This window comes from Pterocles gutturalis, unplaced genomic scaffold (assembly GCF_000699245.1).
Source record: "Pterocles gutturalis isolate BGI_N339 unplaced genomic scaffold, ASM69924v1 scaffold28707, whole genome shotgun sequence".
Classification (NCBI taxonomy): Eukaryota; Metazoa; Chordata; class Aves; order Pterocliformes; family Pteroclidae; genus Pterocles; species Pterocles gutturalis.
This window is the reverse complement of record NW_010108723.1, coordinates 11,835-36,844: the sequence shown is the minus strand read 5'-3', so window position 1 is coordinate 36,844 and position 25,010 is coordinate 11,835. Positions and strand designations below refer to the sequence as shown.

Genomic DNA, 25,010 nt, shown 5'->3' with positions numbered 1-25,010 from the left:
TTGGTTTACCTTGTGCCCATTAGGGAACAGTTTCATAAGACAGCTCTTTAGCACCCTTTTTACATCCAAACTAATTTACATATTCTTGAATCATTTATTTTTGGCATATATAACCCAACATAGCTGATAGCTAGCATATCTTAATTAGCTTTTGCATGATAATAACATTAAATCACTTTTTCACACAATGTTGTGCCAGGACTCTAAAATAAAAATTGTTGGCTTCTCATGACATCTTATCTATTACCAATACCATTTACCTCTTCTTTTTATTCAAAACACATTCCAGTTTCACCAGCTTGGCACATCATAAGACAACCCATTTTCCATGCCCATTAAGTTGGCACCTCATGGGATTTTTTTACCCTATTCCCCAATGTTTTCTTTGGAACAGCTATAATTTAATTGGCCTCAGTCCTACAAATCCAAGTTGTTTCATTCTTATTTTTCCTTAAAATCTTTGTGTACAGGCAACAGCCCTCAGTGATCCAGAAGGTTCCTCACCCAATACCTTTAAAGCAGAGATTTTTGCATGGTGGCTCATGCAGTGGTGATTGTCATCAGGTGGAGTAATTGCAAGATCATCTCATGCTACAGGCTGAAAGCTCAGGATAATGTATAGATGCTCTGAGCTTCAGGAATAAAGAGCCTGTGTAACCTTCCCCAAAGACCAGGAAAGTGCCTGGCATGGTCTGATGCTTAATGCTAACAATTTTATTGAAGGTCTTATCTCTTTTGCTTAAATTCTAATTATTTTTTTTCCTTGATCAGCCTATAGGCTTGGTATTTTTCCAAGGATAATTAAGATCTACTGCTACTCACAATAGGACTTAACTTGCTGTACTGCCTTGCCAAACACTTTTTGTTTTCAAATTGCATAACAATTAAATTCTCTTTATGTGACACTGAAGTAAAACATTTGTAATATTTAAGCCAAGAAAAATCGTAGAAAAGGTAAAGAAGTGGTTATGGCGGCTTGTCAGAAATGTGTGCTGCATTGAGCCAGATTGGGAAATATTTTTATATTCTAGACATGTCTGCGTATTATTAAGATTGTCTGTTGCTCCTTATTGTTAGGACCTGTTTTTAACTGCTTAGAATTTTTCCAAAATGTAACTAACGGCTGAAACTTTACATGCCAGGTTCAAGTTTTGGCAAATTTCAGCCAAAGCAGTTCACTCATTTCCAAGAATGAGGATAGGGAGGAACACATTGTTTTGTGTGTCTAAGACATTTTGATTTTTTTTTTTCCTTTTAACAGTTTACTGTAATGGTTTGGAGCAGAAATCTGAAATTTGTTAGGAGATTACTTTTTACATGTTTTGTCATCCCTACCAAAAACCTCTGAAACTTCTGAAATTATGAACTTTTAAAATTGCATTTAGTTTTTTTTCATAAACCCTAGGAAATGAGGATCTTGATGGGTAACCTTAATCCACCCCTGTATACCCAAGCAGAATCGCATCTACCTGGAGTGTTTCTTAGAGTTATTTGTTTAACTTTTGCTTCAAGTCCTGAATGATAAAGATTTCATAGCTTCAGTGGCAATCTGTATTTGACTATCTTCCTCAGTGCAATTTAATTCTTCTTATCAGTAGAGAGGTCTTTCTTCTTTAGCAACAAACAATTATCTTCTGATTTAGCAGACCTAAGCTTCTTGCAGCTCTTTAAAGCAGTCTAAAATGTGCAGGTACTGACTCCACAGACTGTCTGAACCTGCTCCCACATATGGCCACAGGAAAGAAGCCCGGTCTTCCCCACAGAGTCAGCTCCTGCCTGTTCTGGGCCAGGTGCTGCCAGTCCTGACTACCCCAGAGGCTGTTTCTTCTGTGCTTTCAAAGACCGCCTAAATACTGTGGCTAAGAAAGCTGTTTCTAGCATGGGTGAGAGAAGAGCTGTCAGTAAGAAGGAGGGATGTATTTAGGGGTAAGGAGGCTGAATGTAGGGAGGGAAGGATCTGAAGGTATGACCAGCTGAGGGGAATGAATCTGGGAGATGCTTGAGGGGTAGAAGGTAAAATTGGGTAAAACAATATACAGACAAGGGGGGGAACAACCACAGAAGTCAGGAGTTTATGTTTAAGGGTGATTGATGCCAGATTTGGATGAAGACCATCAGAGCAAGGAATAGTTTGGTATGGCTGCACAAAGATATTGAAGGAAGAGATGTGTGCTTTGGGACTAGGGCTGTGGGGTAGCAACTGAGAGAACAAGTGTCAGCCAGGAGAGGATGGAGCAAGAAGAGGAGGATTGGCACTGCCTGAGTAGACAGTCCTGATGCGAAATGTTTGCATGAGTAGGAAGGGCAGTAACCAAAGAAAGGGGATAGGAAGACGGAGCCAGGTTGGCAAAGACAGATGAAAGAGGTGAGGATAGGACATAAAGGCTCAGTGCTGAGGGCAAAATGGAGATGGTCTCTCTCTTCTATAGCTTGAAAACTCTTTGAGACTTTCCAGCTCCAGACAGGATGAATATGCATCCTGCCTAATGTACTGCTGTATACTGTCCTGACAGTCCTCTGGTTAAGAAATACCTGTGAAAACCAACCACCAGTTGGTTTTGTTCCCTTTAAGTTCTGGTCTGTTTAAGACAAAAGTCACCTTCCCTACGCAGTTGCTCTGTTAACTTAAATGTAGAGATCCACGATGTTGTGATACAGCCTAGCTGATGGCGCATCTGGGCCTCAAGGTGTGGTGCAACCTGGTGAAAAGGAATACACACTGATGATAGCGCGAGTGAGTGTACACCACTCAACTCCTTTGGGCACAATGGAATAAATTGCCTCTGTACCATGTGAAAACCAAGCTCAGAAATTTAACAGGAGGGAAAGCAGAAAATATTTTCTCCTCATTTTTCCATTAGGAAATGTTGTATTCATTATCTAAAATGGAATCTCTCTAGTTTTGGTAGTTTTCCTTTATGAGTAACAAGCATTTGGTACATGAAATTCAAACTGTGAGTAATTCTTTGAAACCAGTATTTTAGCCACATAAAGAGAACAGAGTAGTGAGTGAGCTAAAATAATCAGGAACAAATTCAGGAACAAGTGTTTAGCAGCAGTACATGCTTATTTTTCTTTCCCATGCACTTAACTGTAGAGGTTTGCAAAGATGTATAGACAACTGCCTCACTGCAAAGCGGTGCACGTTTTACCTGGGCTCTGCATTGGGTTTCTCTGGTAGCATCTTGCTGCCTGCCCAGCACTGCCCTTCTCCTGCCGGGTCCCCTGTGCTCTCTCCCACAGCGACACGACATGGTGGCAGGGCATGGTAGCTGTACGGCCAGCTCATCCCTCCTGAGATGCCACAGGGTCTTGGGCTGCTCACTGACTAGCAAGTAGGTAGGTGGATTCCCTCACCATATGATTTTCTTCTGCCCACTGAAGAAAGCATTTAAATAAGGTCTAGAGTTGGGATTTAAATGCTCATTGCTTATTGCCTTTGTGGTGCACGACCCCAGAATGAACTCTGGTTCTTGAAAGCAATAATATTTGCTATCTCTCCTTTGTGGTTATTTGATGGAACAATTAGTGCACATTAACTAAACCTATAGTGAAATGTGCAGCGTGTAGGGTGCACCACTAAAGAATAAGATAAAAGATGGTGAATTTTGAATAATTCTAGATCCTAGCCGCAGGCACATCTGTCTTCACAAATAATTTTCTGAATCAGCAGAATGTCCTTATTCAAACCTTAGGAAGCTGGGAGCTTTGGTTTTTTTGTTCTCTTGAAATTCTGGCTATTATTATAAAATGCATTTTACTTTTATAAAAGAATAAATCATGGAATCTTTGTGAGCATGTAAGTGCTTCCAAAAAGATTTACATGAAGAAAACATATCCAACTAAGAAATTAACTGCCTTGACTTGCTGGATGATTTCAGCAAAACCAAATAGCCTCATGATTTCAATAAAACCAAGTAATTCTTTTTAGTGGAGTTATTGATGACCTTTCAGAAAAGAATGCAGAACTCACTATACCTGAAAATATTCCAAGAGTATCCACACCTAATTAGTTGGCCATCCTGTGAAGACTTGTGTGTGCTCTTTACATACATGAATAAAATTAAGAATGCATTTAAGTCTTCAAAGAATTGCTTGGTACTTTGGTGTGCAAGTGGTATTAAAAGAAAATGTAGAACACATTAACTGAAGAACTGAGGGTGCTTTTAACTACTGTTTTTGAAAATGCTTGTTTTGCATGTAATGAGAAGTTCCTGGAATTCAAGTCACCATGCACTGGTGACAAAGAGATGCTTGCTTATGAGACACAGTTCTCATTGATACCAGACACTCCTGATAGGAGAAATTTTATATGTCAAAATAAAATAAATGAAATGGGCACTCAGATTTCCTTGAGGTAATAAGAAGGAAACCATGCTTTCATGCTAAAGCATTTCTTGGTAAAGAAATTAATGAATAATTCATTACAGGTTCCAAAACTTCAGCCTGTGGACTGAATATTGCTTTTGAGTAGAGAAACTCTTGTACATAATTTAATTGATTCATAGTTGTGCATAAAACAGGTTTGGAGCTAAGTGCACAACCTGATCATCCCCAAATTTTGCAAAGTCAACATCCAGCTGAGATCATCGTGTCTATTTCTACTTCTGCATACCTGTCTGAGAGGATGTTTGGATTCCAACTTGAATGTGGTGATTTGGGCATATCTTTAAGCTGAAATTTTTATAATCTTTCCTTTTATGCAATTATTTAAAGATTTCTCAAACCCACCAGGTAGCATGACATGTCAAATCTTCATTACTATGTTGGTAAATGACAATATTCTTTAATAGCATTTACTTTAATGCTCATACCTGTCTGTGCCATATTTTACAGGACAGACTTCACTTCTCTCAGTAACAGAAAGGGAGGAGATTGCTCCCTCCATTCAGACTGTGATTTCCAGTGCTGACATTCATTGTTCACTTTCAGCCTGTATAGGTGATCTCTTTCTAGTTCTCTGAATTTGTTGCTGTAATACAGTGCCTAGTGATAAGAGAACAGCAGAGGGCAACTTTCTCGCTCAGCAGCATCATTTGTGTGACTCAAGGTTGCATAAGAGTGGACTGAATGTGTAGAGCACATGCTGGAGATGTCAGGCTGTTGGGTCGTTTTTCAGTGCTTGCCTAGGTGTGTGTTAGACTGATTCAGTTTGGTTCCCCAGGTAGCACAGAGAAATACTGTGCCACATCTGGAGGAAGAAGGCTTGTCTTCAAAGCAAATAAACCTTAACATACAGGCAATGTTGGAAATAAGTTTTACATTCCTCTGTATGCTGTCAGATGATGAACATACATATTGCAGTATCTGGAGTGCCTCTTTTCTCTCAGAAAGACCAACTCCTTCTACATTTGTGGTTTTCAGAATACTTTGTTCAGTCTTAAAATCCAGCCAAAAATCCCAAGTAGGACACAGTCAACTCATTAACCACTTAGGATCTCTTCCTTTATTTAACATACGTCCAATCAACAAAAAAAATAAAACTCGCAGGGGGGAAAAAAAGCCAGTCTTCTCCCTAGGAAGAGCTTAGCTGATCTAAATGCAAATAAACTCTCACCCACTCTGAGGTGCCAGACTCAATCCATCTGTGCGTGCAAAGAAAGGGCAACACTTCTGAAAATGGCAACGCTTCTCCAAAAGCACCAACTACAGACAAGTTCATTCTTGTTTAATAAACGTCCATTTGCAATATGACTGAGGTGCCAGGCTGAAGAATGGATACAGTATGCAAGTCAACATATCTTTTCCCACCCCCACTGCCCTTGCTCTCCTATCACGCTTGCTAAATGTACACTAATCTTCCTCTTGTCTTGTGTTCTCACTTTTCTTGCAGTCGCTGTGAGCGCTTGCCTTGTAATGAAAATAAGGAGTGCCAGAGCCTGCCTCTGAGAATAACCTACTATCACCTCTCTTTTCCTACCAACATTCAAGTACCCACCGACATTTTCCGCATGGGCCCTTCCAATGCTGTCCCTGGGGATAAAATTCTGCTGTCCATCATCAGCGGGAACCAGGAGGGTTTTTTCACCACAAAAAAAGTGAACAACCACAGTGGCATTGTGGTCATGCAGCGGCAAATCACAGAGCCCAGAGACCTTCTTCTGACAATTCAAATGCAACTTTCCCGCCATGGAACTGTCAACACATTTATTGCCAAGCTTTTTATCTTTGTCTCTGCACAGCTTTGATCCCTAACTTACAGGCTTCATTGGCTACTTTTTCTCTTCCAAGAGTAGCTGTTTTTTTCCCAATTTCAATAAAGTTTTAGTTCATCTGTTGCATGCTACCCTTGCATTTTATTTGTTTCATCATTACAGTTCTCCACTTTCCCCTGTCGCTGAACGTCTCAATTTGGGGAGATTCTTACGTGTACTCTGCATCATTTTAAAAAGCAGAAATTGGTGTCCAAGAGCTTATTATCTGAATATATCGAGGACTGAAAACTATTCATTTATTTCACACAGTAGTGGAATTGGTCTCATCTGCTGATACACAGCTGCATATGTTTAGGTCTAAATTTTCAAAACAAAATAATTGCATAATTTAAGCTGCCTCAACTGAGACATCTTTAGAGAGTTTCATCATTTAAGAGCAAATACTGTGTGCTTTCTGAAAATCTATTAAAAGGGCATAGCTTAGGCCCTTAGGACCTCAGAGGTGCCCCAGCACACAAATCACTGTGAAAGCCTGGAGCCAGCTTCTCAAGCTGCACTAGTTATCATTGCTCTGTTGTAACCAGTGAGTTTGTGCTGATTTCCACCAAGTACAGATCCCAGTTCTAACTTTTAAGGATGGTAAAAAAAAGAATCTCATCTAAAGAACATTTATTTTAGAGATTTTTCATCTTCCTTTCTGTGGAGTTTTCACTGGATTGAAAAAGTAATGATGGGAAAAGAGCAGTGAACTTCCTATCAGCATTCAGCTAGTAACAGAGAGCTGCTTTCTATTTCACATGCTGTATCCTGAGATGTGTCTACAGGAACATTTGAAAAAGATATTTAAGTTTTGTCTCTCCAACTTCCATATCAAAGCTGATAAATTTTTAACTGTAAAGACTTTACTCACCACCACCATCAAAAAAAAAAAAAAAAACCCCAACCAAACTCTAGAAGCCCTGAAAGGCCAGCCAGAATTCCAATATCCAAATCTTTCTTCCTTTACTTCTATGATTTTCTTCCTTCTATGCCATCAAGAACAATGTAAACAATACAACCATAATTTCCTTGGAATTCTTTTGTTTTGTGATCTGGAAAAGGATTTATTTTACTCTTCAGTCCTTGTATTGATAAATGTTGAAAGCTTAGTCCCAGAAGTATGATATGAAAATTAATGTTCTTTGACACCATCTTGGGCTCAGATATCTCTGCTGCCCAGTACATAGGCAGAATAGTCAGTCTGTAGATGAATGAGGAATAATCCATGTAAATGCATGTATTAAAAAAATGCTTCACTATGTAAATACAGACAGCACTGGCAAGGTACAAGGTTAGAAGCTGAGAACCTTCTAAACCAAAATCACAATCCTTAATCACCTGAACACAAGGAATTACTCTATTAGCTGTCAGCTGCAGGCTCTCAGGCTCATCAGCAGCCAAGGACTAGATTGGGGTATGATTGCAGCACTCACATGTGCCCTAAGGCAAAGTTTATCCCAGCTGGCTCATAGGAGTTCAAGTCTCACGAGGAATGCCAACGTTTAATAAGTCTGTTGACACATACTTATAAAGCTGCCAGAAGTTGCCAGTGGGGATAGAGTCCCAGATTTAAATATTGAAAGCACACTGTGCTACTTGAGCTAATGGCGTTTCCTACCGCCACAGAAGATGCTTCTTTAGAAGCGTCCCCTGGCTACTAGTTCATTATGAGGCCATAATTAAGTAGGATAAAGATTCAAAAATAAACTTCATTTTTGCAAACGCTAACATATATTTTTTTGGCAGGAGAATAAGAGGGTGTGAGAGTCTGGCCTTCAGTATTGTAAAATGCTACTATATTAATTGCATTCAGCAAGTAAATCAAGAACAGAGAGCTCAGATTCTCCTGTATTAGATGCTTTAATGCTGCAGTGTAGCTGGAACCTTCAAGAAAATGTATGTAATTATGTAACACCATTTGTGTGTGTGGTTCTTTCCAAATGAAAATGAAATCACGGCTCCTGGTCCACCAGAGAATATGAAAAGGAATGACACCAGGACCCAAGAAGAAAGAAAGAATTATACTCAGAAAATGATTCTTTGCAAAATAATCAGAGCAACTGATCTGTTTCTTAACCTTTTTTATCTTTTAAATGAAAAAGGCCTGGAGGAGGTACTAGATCCAAAGCTACAATTTTTGTTAGGGGGATGAAACCTGAAGAGAAGATTTGAATAAAGTTCTTAGCACTTAGGAAGAAACTTTTATCAGTCACAGTCCCCCACCATAGGAGGACATGAGCAAAAAGGAAAACGTCAGCTAATCAGAAGATCAAATGCAAAGATGATGTGTAAGGATAAAATAAAAAGTATTTTGAGATCAGAGCACATCATTAATAGCAAATATCAGGATTTGAAATAGATGCTAGTTGTCAAAGAAATTGCTCCAGAAGATGTCTAAAGATGTGCCGTCAAAGCAATGAGAGAACAAAGTGTTACCAACTGCACTTTGGATATGCTGAAGCAATTAGCAGGGATATCAAAAGAAAGAAGATCAGAGAAGGAATATTTAGGCAGCGGAAAATGAAAGCACAAACTCAAGTTTAGCAGTGTGGACAGAGCATGCTAAAAAAAAAGGAAGGTTGTGGAATTTGTAAAAGGAGAGAGAAATGGTGCAAAGAAATAGAGCTAACAAACATTTGTCACTTGTATGGTTACAGGCTGGAAGGATCTAGAAACTAGTTTTAGTTAGGAACTAACACAAATCACTTGGGATCATTGTGATCCTCCATTTTTGTATGCAGGGTACATAACTCATGTCAGAATGCTTTACTCCCGTGAATCAGGAGTGAGAATTATGAATGTAAGTTTTAGTTAGGACTTCTTAAACAAATTCATGTCTTTATTGGATGAGAATTTCAGAAATGTTTGTATTTGCCAAATGTTGTTCCAGCTGAAATCAGGAAGAAGCAGGAAGCAGAGGCAGACCAATATTGAACACTTCAGGCACTCCCACCACAATGTTTTTGCATACAAGTTCTATTATCTAAGTAAAGCTATGAAAATTTAAGATGCTGTATGTATTGTACCAGTACTTCATTAGTAATAATGCCCATAAATGAGTTATGCAACCTGCTGTTTGTTGCTCTCCCTAAAACCTTTAGATGATGCTACAGTTATTAATTATGTTACATAACACAAGAACAAAAATTTCAAAAAAACTTTTTCAGAATTTTTAAACATGTCACTGGAAGTAAAACCAGTCTGACTTGGCTGTTGTGACCCCAGCTCAGCAGGATCCTGAGGAATGATGCAGTGTTTGTTTATATGGCCGTATAGATGTAAATGTCTAATAAACTCCTCTATACACAGTAAGGAAAAAAACAAGGGAGAGAGGGAAACAAACACGAATGATATACATTTTGCCTCAATTCTGTTTGTTCTGTATTTTGAAATAGACTTTTACACTGGAACTAGACTACATAGTTTAGCTGACCCTTATTTCACGGCCATGAGGGTCAGCTAGCTGGAAGTCCTTTCTTAATTTGGCAGCTGAGGTTTAAAGTAAGGAGATGGAGTCTGTTATAGTAGGTCACACTGTTATATCCCTATATCCAGAATTAATTTGTTCTAAAATGACCAGCGTGATGCATTTCAGCAGAAGGCCCTATTCTGTTCCCTGTGAGATGTCTAGGAAATGATGAAATTTTGTGACAAGATAACAGCGGGAAGTAAAAGGTCTCTCCTGGCCTGTATCTCCTGGTCAGACTCAAAGCATCAACTATACAGTGAGAATAACAAGCCAAACTCAGCTGGTGTAAATTGACCCAGCTTTATTGCCTTCCTGTGGACTATGCCAGTTCACATCTGTTGAAGCATGACATCCTTAGTGTTGATTCATGTTTTCTCTTTTATCTTTATGTTCTCTTCATACAATATCAGCAGGTTTGGCTTTGTTTTCTTTGATGAGCAAATGTGAGTAGCATATAAGAAGAAGTTACTGATGTATTTATTATTAATAGGGACATAAAGTCCCTTTGAACATCTGAAAAAAAGATGGCTTGTAGGTGTGGACTTGGGTAACGCATTTTGAAAAAGAGCAAGAACCATTTGTTTCTAGAGGTGTCTGACAAACTAAAGCTTCCATTTTTGTTTCTCTTTTACTCAGAGACTTTTTCTTCCTTTTAATCTTTTAATTCCCCCCCTCTGCCACTGCAGTCTTTTGTTTTTTACACTTAGAAATATTAAGAAATGGGCAGGTCAAAGTTGAGATCATTTGTGGGGCTTAGTCACACTGTAAGTCCCAGCATAGCTCATCTCTCATGAACACAGACTGGGTATTGTGTGAAGTTCTTGAACTGTAAGTGACTTTAAATTCACTCTAGTGGACAAGGGTGAGAAGAAGTAATTTAACTTTTAATAGAATTTCAAGGACGAGTGAGCAGCTGGTTGAGATGGAATATGAAATGACCCTTACCATTTCCCCAAACTCAGAATTCAGTCTTTGAGGTTTTAAATAAAATGTGGTTAACTTTTTTCCTCCTCCAGTTTCCATTCCTCTTGGTTTTCTCAGTTTAGATGGAAACGAGGGGGGTGTATGTGAAAAAAAAAAAAAAAAAGACTGGGGAGAGGATTTTCTGGCTTTTGCTGCACTGAAAATCATGAAAGAAAGTTGGCCCTTCAGATATTTCCTGCCACATTTCCAGAATGGAAACAATTGTTTCTGCTTTATATGACGGATATCACATGGAGTACAAAAAGGCTTGTGCAAATATGTGTAGCTCCCCTGAAACTGGTGAGGCCACGCCAGAGCACTGCAGCTGAGGAGCTGGGCCTAGTCTTTTGGTCCTGTTTGTACTTGGAAAGCGACTTCAGGTGGCATCTTATGCACTACAGTTGTCTCTATTTTCACATGCCTGGCTTGAAGAACTGGGTTTGAGGGGGTTTTGACTGCAATTTTCAGCCAAGCCAATTTTTTCAGTGGTCCAGCAGTTCTGATGATCTGGGTTTGTCTGTTTTTGAGGTGAAGAATGAGCACTTGTATCAATTACAGTTTCTAGCTCCTCAGATTGCAAAACACAAAGTAATTAATTTTCAGGATATATGTGCATCTCTCTCTCGTTTCTCTTAGTGTCAGACTTGAGAAGACAGATACTATCCGTTGCATTAAGTCTTGTCGACCAAATGATGTAAACTGTGTGTTGGATCCAGTCCACACAATTTCCCACACTGTCATTTCACTGCCCACATTCAGAGAATTTACAAGACCTGAAGGTAAGTGGTTTGTTCCCTGTTCCATTTAATAGACTACAATATATGAACCTCCACTGGAAGTCCTCACCTAAAGCCAGACTAGCTACCGGTGTAGTAAAATGTTTGCACAGTTCCAAATTATAGTGTACTATTAATTTAATTAAAACCTTCAATATCCAGGAGTCTTAATTCTATGGGGCAAAGAAAGTCATTCTGAGCTCTAACTCATACAGCTTCCCAGTCTAAGGAAATCTTGAGTCTGAAGTCCCATTTATGACCTTTACTCACATAATAGCTGTGTGCCCCATGACATTTTTCTTCCCTTTTTTGCAGATTTTGCCATAGGAAGTAGGTGCTCATTATATTTCTCTCATGTGTTTATAGTCTGTTTTTTGCTACCGATGGATGGCTTGTTCCAAGAAGGTGGCCTTTGTCTGCATACAAACATTAATCCCAAAATACATTGTATTGAATATACTAGGCTAGTACTGTGTTTTGCCTATTTTTGACCTATGGAAAAAAAAAAAAAAAAGTGTTGTTTTTTAAAATATAGAATAAAGGTAAGGAAATTCCAAGGCCTGGCCAGAAAGCTTTTAAGCCAGGATTTTCAAAAAGCATCCAAGTGAGTGGCTGTCCAGGATTTTCAAAAAGCATCCGAAGTGAGTTTTCCAGCCTCAGATGCTGCACTCTCATGGACACTCATGTATTTCTTTAGTTCCTTTGGCCTCTGCAGTACCTGCGAGTTTCATAAGGATCGCACTCACTGTGCTTAGTTCACATATAAAGTTACAGATCAAGAGCCAATTTTTGCTCCTTGGCATTTGTATTTATTTTCTGTCAGCTTCACTGGGGATTGCCTACACATCCAGAGGTGGGATGACTGCCTTCAGCTCTGCTTCTCTGGATGAGCCACTCAGCAGCTTCTGTGTGGCACAGACACTGGGAGAGAAGAAGGAGATGGAGGAAAGGAAGATTATTTTGGAGGCATTTTTAAAAATCTTAAATCCCTATTTCTGATGCACCCAGACCTTGCTATCTCAGAAAGTTGTCCTAAATGAAAGCCAAAGCTGATTCTTCACTTCTTCACTAGGCAGAAGGAGTAGGGCAAGAGACATCCCAATCCTTGTTGGTATAGGAACAATTTTGCCACCAATAGTTTAGCTGTGTAGAGCTGCTCTGTTTCAGGCCTTGGCTGGCCCTACTTCACAGGGAATGGAGGAATGCCTCATGGCCACTTCTGCTCCCATACACACCCCTTCAGCTTCACCAGGTGTACTGGCAGCAGAGCTAAGGATTTGGCCCAGGATGCTTCCCAAACCGTTCCCTCATTAGTCCATCCTCGTGATTTAATAAAAAGAGATGAGACCTAGTGATCTGAGAGTACTACCGAAGCCCAGAAGACATTCCTAAACTGTAATTCAGTGCATGGCCTTGGGGTGAATTCTTACAGCCCCATGGTTTCATCATCTGTAGAGCGAGGATAATAATAATACTTACCTCCCTCACACTTATTAAAATAGTCTCATTTTTTTTTAGCCTAAAACCCTCCTCCAATACTCAAAAGGACTCTGTAATTTGTAATGGCAATACTTTGTGTAACCGCCTAAGGGAATCAGAGCTCAGGGGGTTATCTGTTTGGTCCCCCTCTGCTGTCCACTCTGTGGTTCCTCAGTGTTGTCCTCTTTGGGTACATGCTGGAAGTCTGACTGGTTTCTAAGAGCGGTCTTTCTGGACTCTGAAAGGAATAGTGTTTTGGCTTCAGGGCTTCTTGGATGATGTAGGAGGAGAAAATAAATCTAAGTGAATCCTCCCTTCCTCCAGACCTCCCTTTTTTTGTTCCATTTTAAATGACAAACTGGGAGTGGGGGGGGAAAGGGGTGTCTTCCACCAGCTTTGAGAACAAATTTTGGATCAAATTCTTTCAGGTTCTTCAGTGGTGTTTTCAAATACTTCTCAGTACATTCTGTTATGCTCTTTACTTGCAGAGATTATTTTTCTTCGTGCCATCACACCTACATATCCGGCCAACCAGGCAGATATCATATTTGACATAACAGAAGGAAATTTAAGAGATTCCTTTGACATCATTAAGCGTTACATGGACGGTATGACAGTGGGTGAGTAGAGTGTTTTCTGTTTACTTTCTTCTCTCAGTAATATTGTAGAACAAGGTCAAAGAAATTAACTCAAGTAATTAATTCACACCTTGATTTTCAAGCATGTATTGATTTAATATTCCCCAGTCCAATATGTGTAATTTGGAGTAATATCACATATAATTTTTTATACCAGAGGCCTAAACTTTAATTTGAGAAGTTTTTAAACCTTTTTCAGAACTGTCTCTAATTACAAATGCTAATAGCTGGCTTTAAAATTATGAGGTTTGCCCATTATAATCAAACCAAATATAAAATATGTAGTATGTCAGCAAAGAGTCTGTAAATCTAATTAACTGTTCTTTCTTGTTTAAACAGCATTGTACCAATTTTTGGATAATAATCAAATTTTTAAGGCAGGACAGAATTTACTGAAACTGTTACCTGTTATAATATTTAATGACAGGCTGGTTCGGTTTTAATAAATAACTCCGTTGAGGGTAAAAGGGATCTGTCAAATTCAGTGGTTTAGAAGACACTTCAGAACAGAACGCACACATTTGATTTACAGCCTCAACTTGGCAAGGAGGAGACATGGCAGGAGGTATACCGGTGTATATGGGTCATACGCTAGACCTGCATCTCCTCATAGCAGGGAGGGGCTGCAACATAACCTGGGGTCGTACTTCCCTGATAGCCTTCTTTCAGAGCAGGGCCCTTTTGGGGGATATATAATGCATGCTGTATCCACCATGTAATGTGTATAGTGTATCTAGTATATATACATACGTGCATACAGATATATATTTCCAGTGTATAGTGTAGCTTGGCTCTCACTCTGGGACCCAGCACACTGAGGAGTTGTTGGCAAATTATGTGAAGGTTGCAGAGCAGGAGCAGGTCTCAGCTGATGTGCTACTCTGCCCAGCATGAGTTGCTGGTGCAGTGGCAGGGGAATATGCTGTGATTCACATGCTTAGAGAATGAATATGCCGGGTATTGAAAAGTAGTATTTGGCTGCTCTTTGTTAATGTTCATTTAAAGGCCCACTGTTCCCAGTGAACATGTGTGTTTCAGTATGTGAATGTGCAGGTTCTGCTCAGGTTTATACATGTGCTTCTGGGCTTTCTAGCAGGACTTGTCTGGATGAAAAGAAAAATTGACTGCTGTGCTTCCATGCTGATGGTTTGTGCAAAGGTCATATTTAGCATGATCTGAAGGTGGCACTGTTGCATTTCAGAAGCATGATTGTACAGCATCAGCTGTGCAAATGTTTTATGAACTGTAGATAAAAATCATAAGTCATTAGGTTTATATTTCTTTCTTTATCAAACAGAAGTATACATGTGAATGCTAAGAAAGAGGGAGAGTCTGTTAAAGCAGGATGATAAGATTACAGAATCCAGGTATTGGGTTGATTCCTTAGAAGACTATAAATGTTATCAGATCCCTCAGCAGTTAACAGGAGTTTGCTTTTTGTGCTGTGTGCTTCTTTCTGTCTGAAATAAGAAAGAAGGATGTGTTTAGAAATTTGACTGGCCATGGTATTTGCCTGAGGGAAGCGTTTCCATTTTGAATAACAGGACTGCATGTCAGTGGTATTTTACCTGGTAAACTGGATATCTGCCTCACAGTGTTAGGAGAGAAAGGATATTCTTATACACCAGATTGAGAAGAGATGATATATGCCTAAGTACATTCCCAGCTCTGCAAAAGAATTGGGCAACTCTTTCTTCACCTCAGTTCCCCCATGTGCAACATGGAGATGATATAACATGCCTACTACTGTCTTAATTAATTCTTGTATGTAAGAATCTTAATTAATTCCTCTATGTATAAGTAGTTTGAGATTAATGGATGCAAGCTGCAAAGTAAACTGCCTGCAGCAGAATTGGAAAAGGAAAAACAAAACAAAATGAAACCCCAGCTGATATTACCTGGAGGGGCAGAGGTTCAGGACAGTATGTTGTATGTGTGAAATTAGGATTGCAAATAATTCTGCCAGCAGCGGTTCTGCTGCTCTCATCATAATATCGTTTTTCTTGTTATTAATAATCAGAATGTTAGGTGTTCCCATAAAAGTGCTGGGAAGTTTACAAGACAAATAAATAAGATGAGATCCTAGTCCACAGGAGTTCACAAAGTGATTCCCTCTGCTAAAGAAAGGGGAAGGTTTTGTATGAGGATGGAAAAAGACAAAGGGCATAGACGATATCAGAAAGATTTATTGGTTATTCCATTAAGTTATAGGAACATAAGAACTGTGGGGATGTAACATAGAGAATCTAGCGGAGCAAATGCCCAACTAGCCTAGTAACCCATGTCTAACATATGAGCCAGTAACAAACAGGTATACTGGAATCTTTCTCCAAATATAGTATTCCAGCTTGCTGCAATCATCAGTTTATACGCTTTTGGGAAAGCACACCTGGACCATCATGCTTGATGACCACTGATGGACATATGCCTCTTGAATCTATGTAGCCTATTTTTAATCTTATTTTGCTGCCTGTATTGTAGAGGAAAAAATACATTTATTCTGATAATAAATCAGAGATGTGTGGGTAAAAGGAATAATAAGCATGTTTCATTCTGTTGTAATATTTCAGGAGAAATTACCAAAGTATCAAAGCTGTTTTATCTGCTAATGGAAAATAGATCACCGAATATCTTTTCTCTACAAGACAAATTTTCTCTACAAGAGAAAAGACAGAAAACCTCTATAGGAGGTTGGGTTTTTTTTTTTTAAAAAAAAAAAAAAAAAAAAAAGAAAAAATATATGGACTAGTTTAGAGAGAGATGAAATGCATAAGAGTATATGGGAAAAGGCAGAAAAATAGTTACTAGTGTTACTGAAAGAGCTGAGTGCAATAAACCTTGACTTGATGTCAGAGCAGAGGAAACCAATGAAGGGATTCAAAGCAAGGAGGGAGCACTGGGAAAAGAGGGAAAGAAAGGACAGATCAATGGAGATGCTCTTGCAGGAGGTCCTTTATTAGTAACACAGTTTTTTGCTAGGTTGTCACAAACAAGAAGAGATGATGCCTTAAGAAGGACCTGCATCTAAACTGTGTTTGTGTGAATGGAAAGGAACAAGATACTCTCAAAAGTGTAACACTAAAAAAAAGTTAGAAGGTACAGGTTTCTTTTGGTAAAGGTTTAGAGAGTGGGAGGAGCTGTTAGAGATGGAGTTACAGAAGAACAGTGGGGACTTCAACACTGACAGAGAATTGTGGACTGAAGAGAGTCAGGTCATCCGTTTTAGCTGTTGCCCCTTTAAGTTGACATCGAGACATCAAGGAGAACATGTTGGTGAAGCTGAGAAATATGTAGGACTGGATGGAGAGCTGACCAGCTGTTTTGTGATTTGTTGATGGAGAGATAGCAGCTGGGGTCATAGGAAGAGATGAGAGTGTGTAGGAGCAGGTTGTGAGGAAGGAAAAAGAAGAAACTAGCAATAGATGAAAGAGCTGGCCCAGGTAATGTTAGAAAAAGAAAGAACACGGTCTCCCAAAGGAGATGTAGGAGGAGCAGCCACAAAGGTAGGAGAAAAAAGAGGCAAGGACAGTATTGGAAACAAGGAAAGAAAATATATCAAATGGGAATCAATGATCAGCAGTATCAGACATGAAGGAGCCAAAAGAAGTAAGAACAGACTCCAAAACTAGCTATGCTGACCTACAAGAAGTATCTTCCAGTGGAAGAGAAGGAACGAAAGCCAGCCTGATGGAGTGGCAGTGCATGGATTTCATGCAAGCTGAAGAAGAATTGTGTAAGAAGTTGCCTTCAATATTTCTACCCTGTTTTATTAAAAAGAGATGTGAAACCCCATTCTTTCTTGGTTCAAGAAGTGCTGTAGACTCTCTTGCTTGGTGTGGTTACAGGCCAAGGTGGCACTGAATCCAAAAGATACTTTTAACAACTGCATATCACTTTTTAGCATGGGCAGGAGAAAAAAAAAAAGAAGTGCAGACCTATCCTGTTGGTGGTTTTGGTTTTTTTTAAAAGCTTTTATAGACTTTTCACTGCATTCCTCCTTTAACCAGCTGTCAGTGAAAAATGAAGAATGCACTTTCAACCTGTACAAAAATGTCCTGTCAATCCCTAAGGTATTATCAGATACTATAAAACATTTCCCCCCTCAGCTATGCATTCATTTCCTCAGGTGACTGTAATACCACCTTGTAGTCTGGTAAATTTTAGGGATATTTTAAAATTTCCTAATGGAGCTAAAAGTAGTTTTGACAGGTTGAATATTCTATATCACATTTGATACTAACTTAAGCATATATATTCTTGCCTGTTAAGCAGAATGGTACTATTCTTATCAAAAGCATCCAGAGCCAATACAATTACAAAATTTCACTTGTACCTATAGAGCTTCTCAGGGGTGTTGTGCTATGCTTGAATACACTGATATCAACAGTTGCTTATAATTTGACAGATATTTTACTACTGCTCTCCATTGTTATTTGCAAGGATTTCACTGCTATCTCTGTCCTGACTTTCCAGCCTCTTTTACATGTGTGATAGTTCTTGATGTTACCTTTGAACCATTGCAGAAAGTGTTTCAACTACTGATAGCACAACACTGGATTTATTAGTAGTCTAATTTCTATTGTGGTATTGTGATTGTTTAGTATGTTCCAGAGGCTGGAGGGAGTACTTTTAAAAAATTATCAGAAAGTAAACAAAACTAGATAAAGTAAGAAAGTGTGCTTGTGAGATCCCACATTGGCTGCAGACAGGAGGAGGTTTATTTGACTTTTTGGGAAACCTGTCCTTAGCACAGGGGTAGTAGTTCTGTATCTCATAAGTAGTTTGACTGTCCCCAGTGTGGCAAAGTCTTTTCACAGCCTGCCATGCGAATATTTGTATGGTCTGACAGTAAACTCAGAGTCACTGGATTGCAAAAGATTTGGTTCTGAACTTTATTCCTGGACCCATTTTGCAGTGCTGGGCAAGTACCTTCACATTCCTATCTCCTTCTCCCTTATCCTCTGTTACTCTAGACTCTTTATCTTTGGGCCAGAGGCTGTCTGGCTCTTACCATGCATTTGGTACGATGTTTAGCATAATGAGATCCCTGGACTGTTTTGGGCTTCCTGGCACAGCTGTGATGCCGAAAGTAGCCATTCACCTACAGTTGCTTTTCTCTGGGGAAACGGAGTCTAGGTGTAGGCAGAGCCAGAGTGTCCAGGAGAGCTCAGTGGTTCACAGGGGTGAGGACATACATTATCTCCTCTTTAGGATACTCTTACTAGAAAGTAAGTGACAACCTTTTGTTATGACTATAATGTCATTAGCATGAAATGACAGTGGTGTCTGGCAATACAAAACCGATGCTCTCCAGTCATTCATAGTAAGCACAGAGAGCAGGGACATAATTCAGCAGGTTTTTCAACAGGCTGTTGCAGCCTCACATTAAAAAAGACACAGTCCCTTTCAGTATCTTTGTTCTGGTTTCATCTAGGCTTGCCCCTTTCACAAGAGCAGCCCCTCAGCAAAGAATATTTTGTGAGTTTTTCTGTATACCACGTTGCTGTGTCAAAATTAGTAGCTGTGCATTTGAGACGAGGGTGCCCAGAAGCCATTTGGTGAATGGGATCCTAGATTTATTGCCTGAACCTGCCCTTTCGGGATGCTGATGACTGTGCTGTTTGGTAGTCAAATCTCTCAACACCCTCCCTACCCTCCAGAAAAAAATGTCAGGCTGGAAAGCTCTTCTGGAGGCAAACAAACAACTCAAGCAGGACGTGAATTTTCATTTTGAACCTGAGAAATGCTGAAGGTGCTTTTCTGGTGAGAATGAGTCTCATGCTGGAGTGGAACAACCTTTCTAATGCCAAATTTCGCTCTAGCACCTTGTGAGTATCTGCTTAATCAAACACTCTTCCTTGATCAATGTTCATCTCACCCCTCAGGTAGGAAGGTGTAATGTATTACAAAAACATTCATACAGACCACCTTCGGTTACAGTTTCCATAAAGCCAGCAGACAAATAAATCACACTGCAACTCTGATGAAGTTTTGTGAACTGTGGCATGAAGTGTAAAACACGCCAACTTAGGAAAGACATGGACCGAGTCAGGGAACAGCTAAGGGGACCACCAAAGGGCCTTGGTTCAGATTACACAGCATGCATTTTTTTTTATTAAACGGTGGGCTGAGATATTACAGAAATGAGCAAATAGAGTTAGATTTGGAATCCAGTACACTGAGAAACATACTATAGCAATTCCTCTGAAAGATGTCTGTGTGAGTTCAATCTTTCTGAGGTGCTTTGACCCAGTTTGGAGTGGTCAGAGACCTGCTTTTCTGAGGATCTCCAAGCATGAAATATTTGTGCAGCTCATTCAGCTGCTTCTGCTGCTGCTCCTGAGTTTGTGTGTTGGTAGCAGGCTTCTCATTCCTACAGTAGCGCCTACACAACCTATAAAACTGGAGACGGAAGATAAGAGACTCAAGGCATATCGTAAATGTTTCCCAGTATGATGCACAGATGCATGGCTCACTTAAAAAAAACAAACAAACAAACACCCTAACTTTTATTTTTAAAGGGGTCAAATATAGTGAAGTGACCCCTTATTTCAGCCTTATTTTGAGAATTTAGTCAGAGATTAACACACTGTAAATTAAGAAAGCTTCCCTCATCAGAAGTTCTGTTAACAACACCAGCAGAGCTGTCGCCTCTAGGTGATGACTGAGCGGCTATATAAGGGCTTTCATGTAAAATCCTCAGGATTAGGTAGTTTTTCTTCCATGGTAAATTGACTCACAGAGCCGTATCATGCTGTGTGCCATAATGTGGCTCTTTGCCAAGAAATGTTTAGGGTTACAATAATTAATTGCCCAGGTGTCATGGATATGCTACTGTATCAAAGCTTGGCTGAAACTGAATTATGTGGTTGTGGGACAGGTGGGGTAAACTAAGCCACTCTCACAAAATAGAGAGATTGCATGTATGTGATGATGTGCTGTGATGGACACTAACCCCTGAGTGTTAGAGTGGGAATAACGTCTCAGGAAGCAGATATATGTGATTTTGTACATTTTGGACATTCAGCCTTGAAGTTTTTCCACCTGTTTTTATAATATGTAAGATTCTTATACTACATAAAGCATGTCACATTCTCAAAGGTGGAGCAGGAAGGATTAAAAAATATATGGTGGAAACTATTTTTTAACGAGGCTACTTCAAGTATAGTTATTGCATTTTAGGCATGAGTGATTTCGCAGCATTGTCAACATTAAAACCCATTGCGAGGTTTGGCTGGAAGGCAAACCAGAGATCTAAAAGCACTTCAAGTTTGCCAAACCAAGATAAGAGCACATCTCTCTGAAGTTATTTGGTATCCTTAATAAAGATCATAGTATTTGTAAACTAGCCAAACCTCAGTAAAATCAAAGGTTGTTTTTAATTCTTTCATAATACCAAGGCTCCATATGATCCAACATGACAGATAATAGCTTTGAAAATATTTACCATTTGTTTCTGGCCAAAAAATGTATTAATACAAGAGGCCTCTTTATTGCCTCTATTTGATGCATTTCAGCAATCAAAGCTTTCTAGAGAAGCTGAAGTGTTAATGAAATTAAACTTTGATGAGTGGTTTTTATTTATAATAAATTGAATCACAAATTTCAGATGTGTTGACGAAGGCTAATCAGAAAGATCCTTTTTCTTGCTGAAATGTAACTCCTGTACTGTAGTTTCCTTTTTCTTTTTTTTTTCAGAGGTGAAACAAAAGGCAAAAAAAGAAGCAGATTCAAAGAGTTTTAACTAAACTTAAAGTAAGACTTGTACCCTAGGGGAAAACTTCAAAGGCTATGAGTACCTGGGGAGTTTTAGATATAATTGTTCGGACAGTATTTAAATGAGATCTCTGTCTTTACATGGTTTATAAATGATTACTGTGGTCAGTAAATACTGTGACCATAGGAGAGATCTGAGCAATAGGTGTTGCTTATAGAATCATAGAATCATTTAGGTTGGAAAAGACCTTTAAGATCATCAAGTCCAACCGTAAACCTAACACTGCTAAGTCCACCACTAAACTATGTCCCTAAGGGCCACGTCTACACATCTTTTAAATACCTCCAGGGATGGTGACTCAATCACTTTCCTGGGCAGCCTGTTCCAGTGCTTGATGACCATTTCAGTGAAGACATTTTTCCTAATATCCAACTTAAACGTACCCTGGTCGCAGACCCTCCTTCTTAAACTGCTCTGTTTATCTGAGAGGTGTCTTGCCGTACCTCTGATCTTTTTACACATCTCAGAGAAGGATACAGTACAGCTCTGAGCTACACTGTTGGGTAGCAGTTATTGAATTGCCTTGGGGACACATGCATTTTTTCCTGTTCCTGAGATAATGTGCCACTGTGGTCAGCACTGCACCAACTGGCTGAAGTTGTTGGGAGACCCGTTTATGCCACTGGTGCAATACTCACTCTTGCAGTACCCAAATCACTATTGCCTTTCTGTTCCCTAATAAGGATCACTAGGGTTGTATGAAATTATCTGGAGCTTTGTTGGTGGCTGAAAGGGAAACCCCATTACTCTGTCTACCTCTGAAAAAACACTCCAGCCCTTTCCCAATTGCCAGCACTAGTGCTTGTGCAGCAAGCTACAATTTTGGGTTTTTTTTCTTTCAGGTGTTAATCCAAGGGAAGGGGTGGAGGATATAGCAGGACTACTATTTTTGATCAGCTTAAACCACCAGTGAAATTGCACTGAGTGTCGTATAGCTTATGGAAGTGCAATTTTATGTGTCCAAACTGGCTTCTAAAGCATTTTATAAGCACTTGGTTGCTCAACAGTTGAAAATTAGGTAATTTTCTTAGGAATTTGAATAAAGATCTGGGAGGTCCATGTTTGAAAGTTTTTAAATATCTTGTCCCCAGATACTTCAGCAAAGATATGTATACCCAGTCACATTCCTGTGAAGCAGTTCTCCATCAACATGGAAACCTTGTTAACATCCAACTCTAACTTGATTCTCCAAAGCTATTATTTTGTGAATTGTTCACCATCAAACTTGAATGAAGGTCTAATTCACAATGTTATGAGGGCAATGCACTTCAAAGCAAGAGGAAATCTATTTCAGTAGTTGTATTTTGATTAATGAGTTTTCTGAATCCTTTAACCGTATTTATGTTTGTCAGGTGTGGCAGCTCAAGGATTAACGATATCTTCAGAGCTATTTTTCTGTATATGATTTGATGCCTGCAGTGATGATTACCAAGAAATATTTCATGTTCCTAAAAGCAGCCCCTTATTAATAAAACAGATTATATCAGAAACTATAGAGCACCACATAGCAGGAGCCTACATTGTTATTGTCACAAATAATTGAGAGAAATATAGATAGTTTTCAGGGGAAAAAAAAAAAGAGAAAATGAAAAGGACTGTTTAGCTTTTGAGAGATGGAGGAATCTAAGGTGTACATTAAGTTTCTGAAGTCAGCAGACGTCTGGTGGTCTGGGAAGTGCCTGCAGTTTGACAGCTGGATTGTGCCTTTAGGCACAGTCATGAACTAGAGAGGACTGGAGGAACATAATGCCTGTGAGACTGCCTATGGCCGCACAGCCCCCTGCTGTGAAGGGCAAAAAGAAGGGCTTCTAACAAGTACATCAACAGCAAAGGGAAGACTAGGAAAAATGTGGGCCTGCCTCTGAATGGGGCAGGAGACCTGGTGACAAAAGACATGGAGAAAGCTGAAGTATTCAACGCCTTCTTTCCCTCATTCTTTACTGATAAGACTGGCTTTCAGGAGTCCTGGGGCCCTCAGAGCAATAAGAAGGTCTGGAGCAAGAAATACTCACCCTTGGGGGAGGAGGATCAGGTTAGGGAACATTTAAACAAACTGGATATACCCAAGCCCATGGGAGCTGATGAGGTGCCCCACAAGTGCTGAGGGAACTGACTGATGTCATTGTGAGGACACTCTATTATCTTTGAAAGACTGTGGTGATCGGAAGTTCCTGTAGACTGGAAGAAGGCAAATGTCACTGCAACCTTCAAGAAGGCCAAGAAGGAGGATCTAGGAAACTACAGGCTGGTTAACCTCACCTCAGTCCCTGGGAAGGTGATGGAGCAAATCCACCTGGAAAATATTTCCAAATATATTAAGGACAAGAAGGTGACTGGAAGTAGTCAGCAAGATTTTATGAAGTGGAAATCAGGCCTGACCAACCTGACAGCCTTCTACAAAAAGATGACTGGATTAGTGGATGGGAGGAGAAGAGTGGATGTTGCTTATCTTGACTTTAGTAAGGCTTTTAACACCGTCTCCCTTAATATCCTTGCAGGCAACCTGAGGAAACGTAGACTAGACAAGTGGACAGTGAGGTGGATTGAAAAACAGCTGAACTGCCAGGCTCAAAGGGTTGTGATCAGCGGCACAGCTAGCAGCCAGTCACCAGTGGTGTATCTAAAGGATCAATACTGGGGCCAATTCCTTCATTAATGACCTGGTTGATGGGACAGAGTGCACCTTAACAGGTTTGAAGAAGAAACAAAATGACGTGTGGTTGCAGAGACAAGATAGAGACTGACTCTTCCCAGTGGTGTGCAAAGGACAAGAGTCAATGGCCACAAATTGAAATACAGGACATCCAATTTAAACATACAAAAAAACTTTACTGTAAAGGTGGTTGAACACTGGAACAGGTTGCCTAGAGATGTGGAGTCTCCATCCTTAGAGACCTTCTATGGTGGTTTGACTCTGGCTGGATGCCAGGTAACCACCAAGCAGCTCTATCATTCCGTCTCCTGAGCTGGACAAGGGGAGAAAAATCTGATGAAAGGCTCCTGGGTTGACATCAGGACAGGGAGAGATTTTTCAGCATTTACCATCACGGGAAAAAATTACTCAACTTGGGGAAATTAATTTAATTTATTACCATTCAAATCAGAGTAGGATAATGAGAAATAAAATCAATTCTTACAACATCATCTCCCCCCACCTCCCTTCTTCCTGGGCTCAAGTTCACTCCCAATTTTCCTCCACCTCCTCCTCCTCAGCGGTGCAGGGGGACAGGGAATGGGGATTGCAGTCAGTTCATCACACCTTGCCTCTTCTGCTCCTTCCTTCTCATGCTCTTCCCCTGCTCCAGCGCGGGCTCTCCACAGCGTCACAGCCTCCTTTGGGCATCCACCTGCTCAGGTGTGGGGTCCTCCACAGGCTGCAGGGGCACAGCTGCCTCACCAAGGTCTTCACCACGGGCTGCAGGGGAATCTCTGCTCCAGCACCTGGACAACCTGCTCCTCTTCCTTCTTCACTGGCCTTGGTGTCTGCAGCATTGTTTCTCTCACATATTCCCACTACTCTCTCTGTCTGCTCTTGACCAGCAGTTTTTTACCCTTCTTAAGTCTGTTATCCACAGAGGCACTACCACCATCACTGATGGGCTCAGCCTTGGCCAGCGGTGGGTCCATCTTGGAGCCGGCTGGCACTGGCTCTGTTGGACATGGGGGAAGCTTCTAACAGCTTCTCACAGAATGCACCCCTGTACCTGTCCCCAC

At 40.1% G+C, this 25,010-nt stretch overlaps 1 protein-coding gene across 1 annotated transcript in view; it reads left to right on the top strand.

Annotated features, from left to right (window-relative positions):
* FBLN1 (fibulin 1) overlaps window positions 1–25,010 on the top strand; it is a gene marked incomplete at its 5' end in the record, with an annotated part of 47,193 nt that overhangs the window by 11,980 nt on the left and 10,203 nt on the right. Inside the window, 2 exons of the mRNA XM_010072740.1 lie at window positions 11,263–11,405; window positions 13,370–13,501. Coding sequence (XP_010071042.1) covers window positions 11,263–11,405; window positions 13,370–13,501 — 275 coding nt within the window. The remainder of the gene's footprint in view (window positions 1–11,262; window positions 11,406–13,369; window positions 13,502–25,010) is intronic.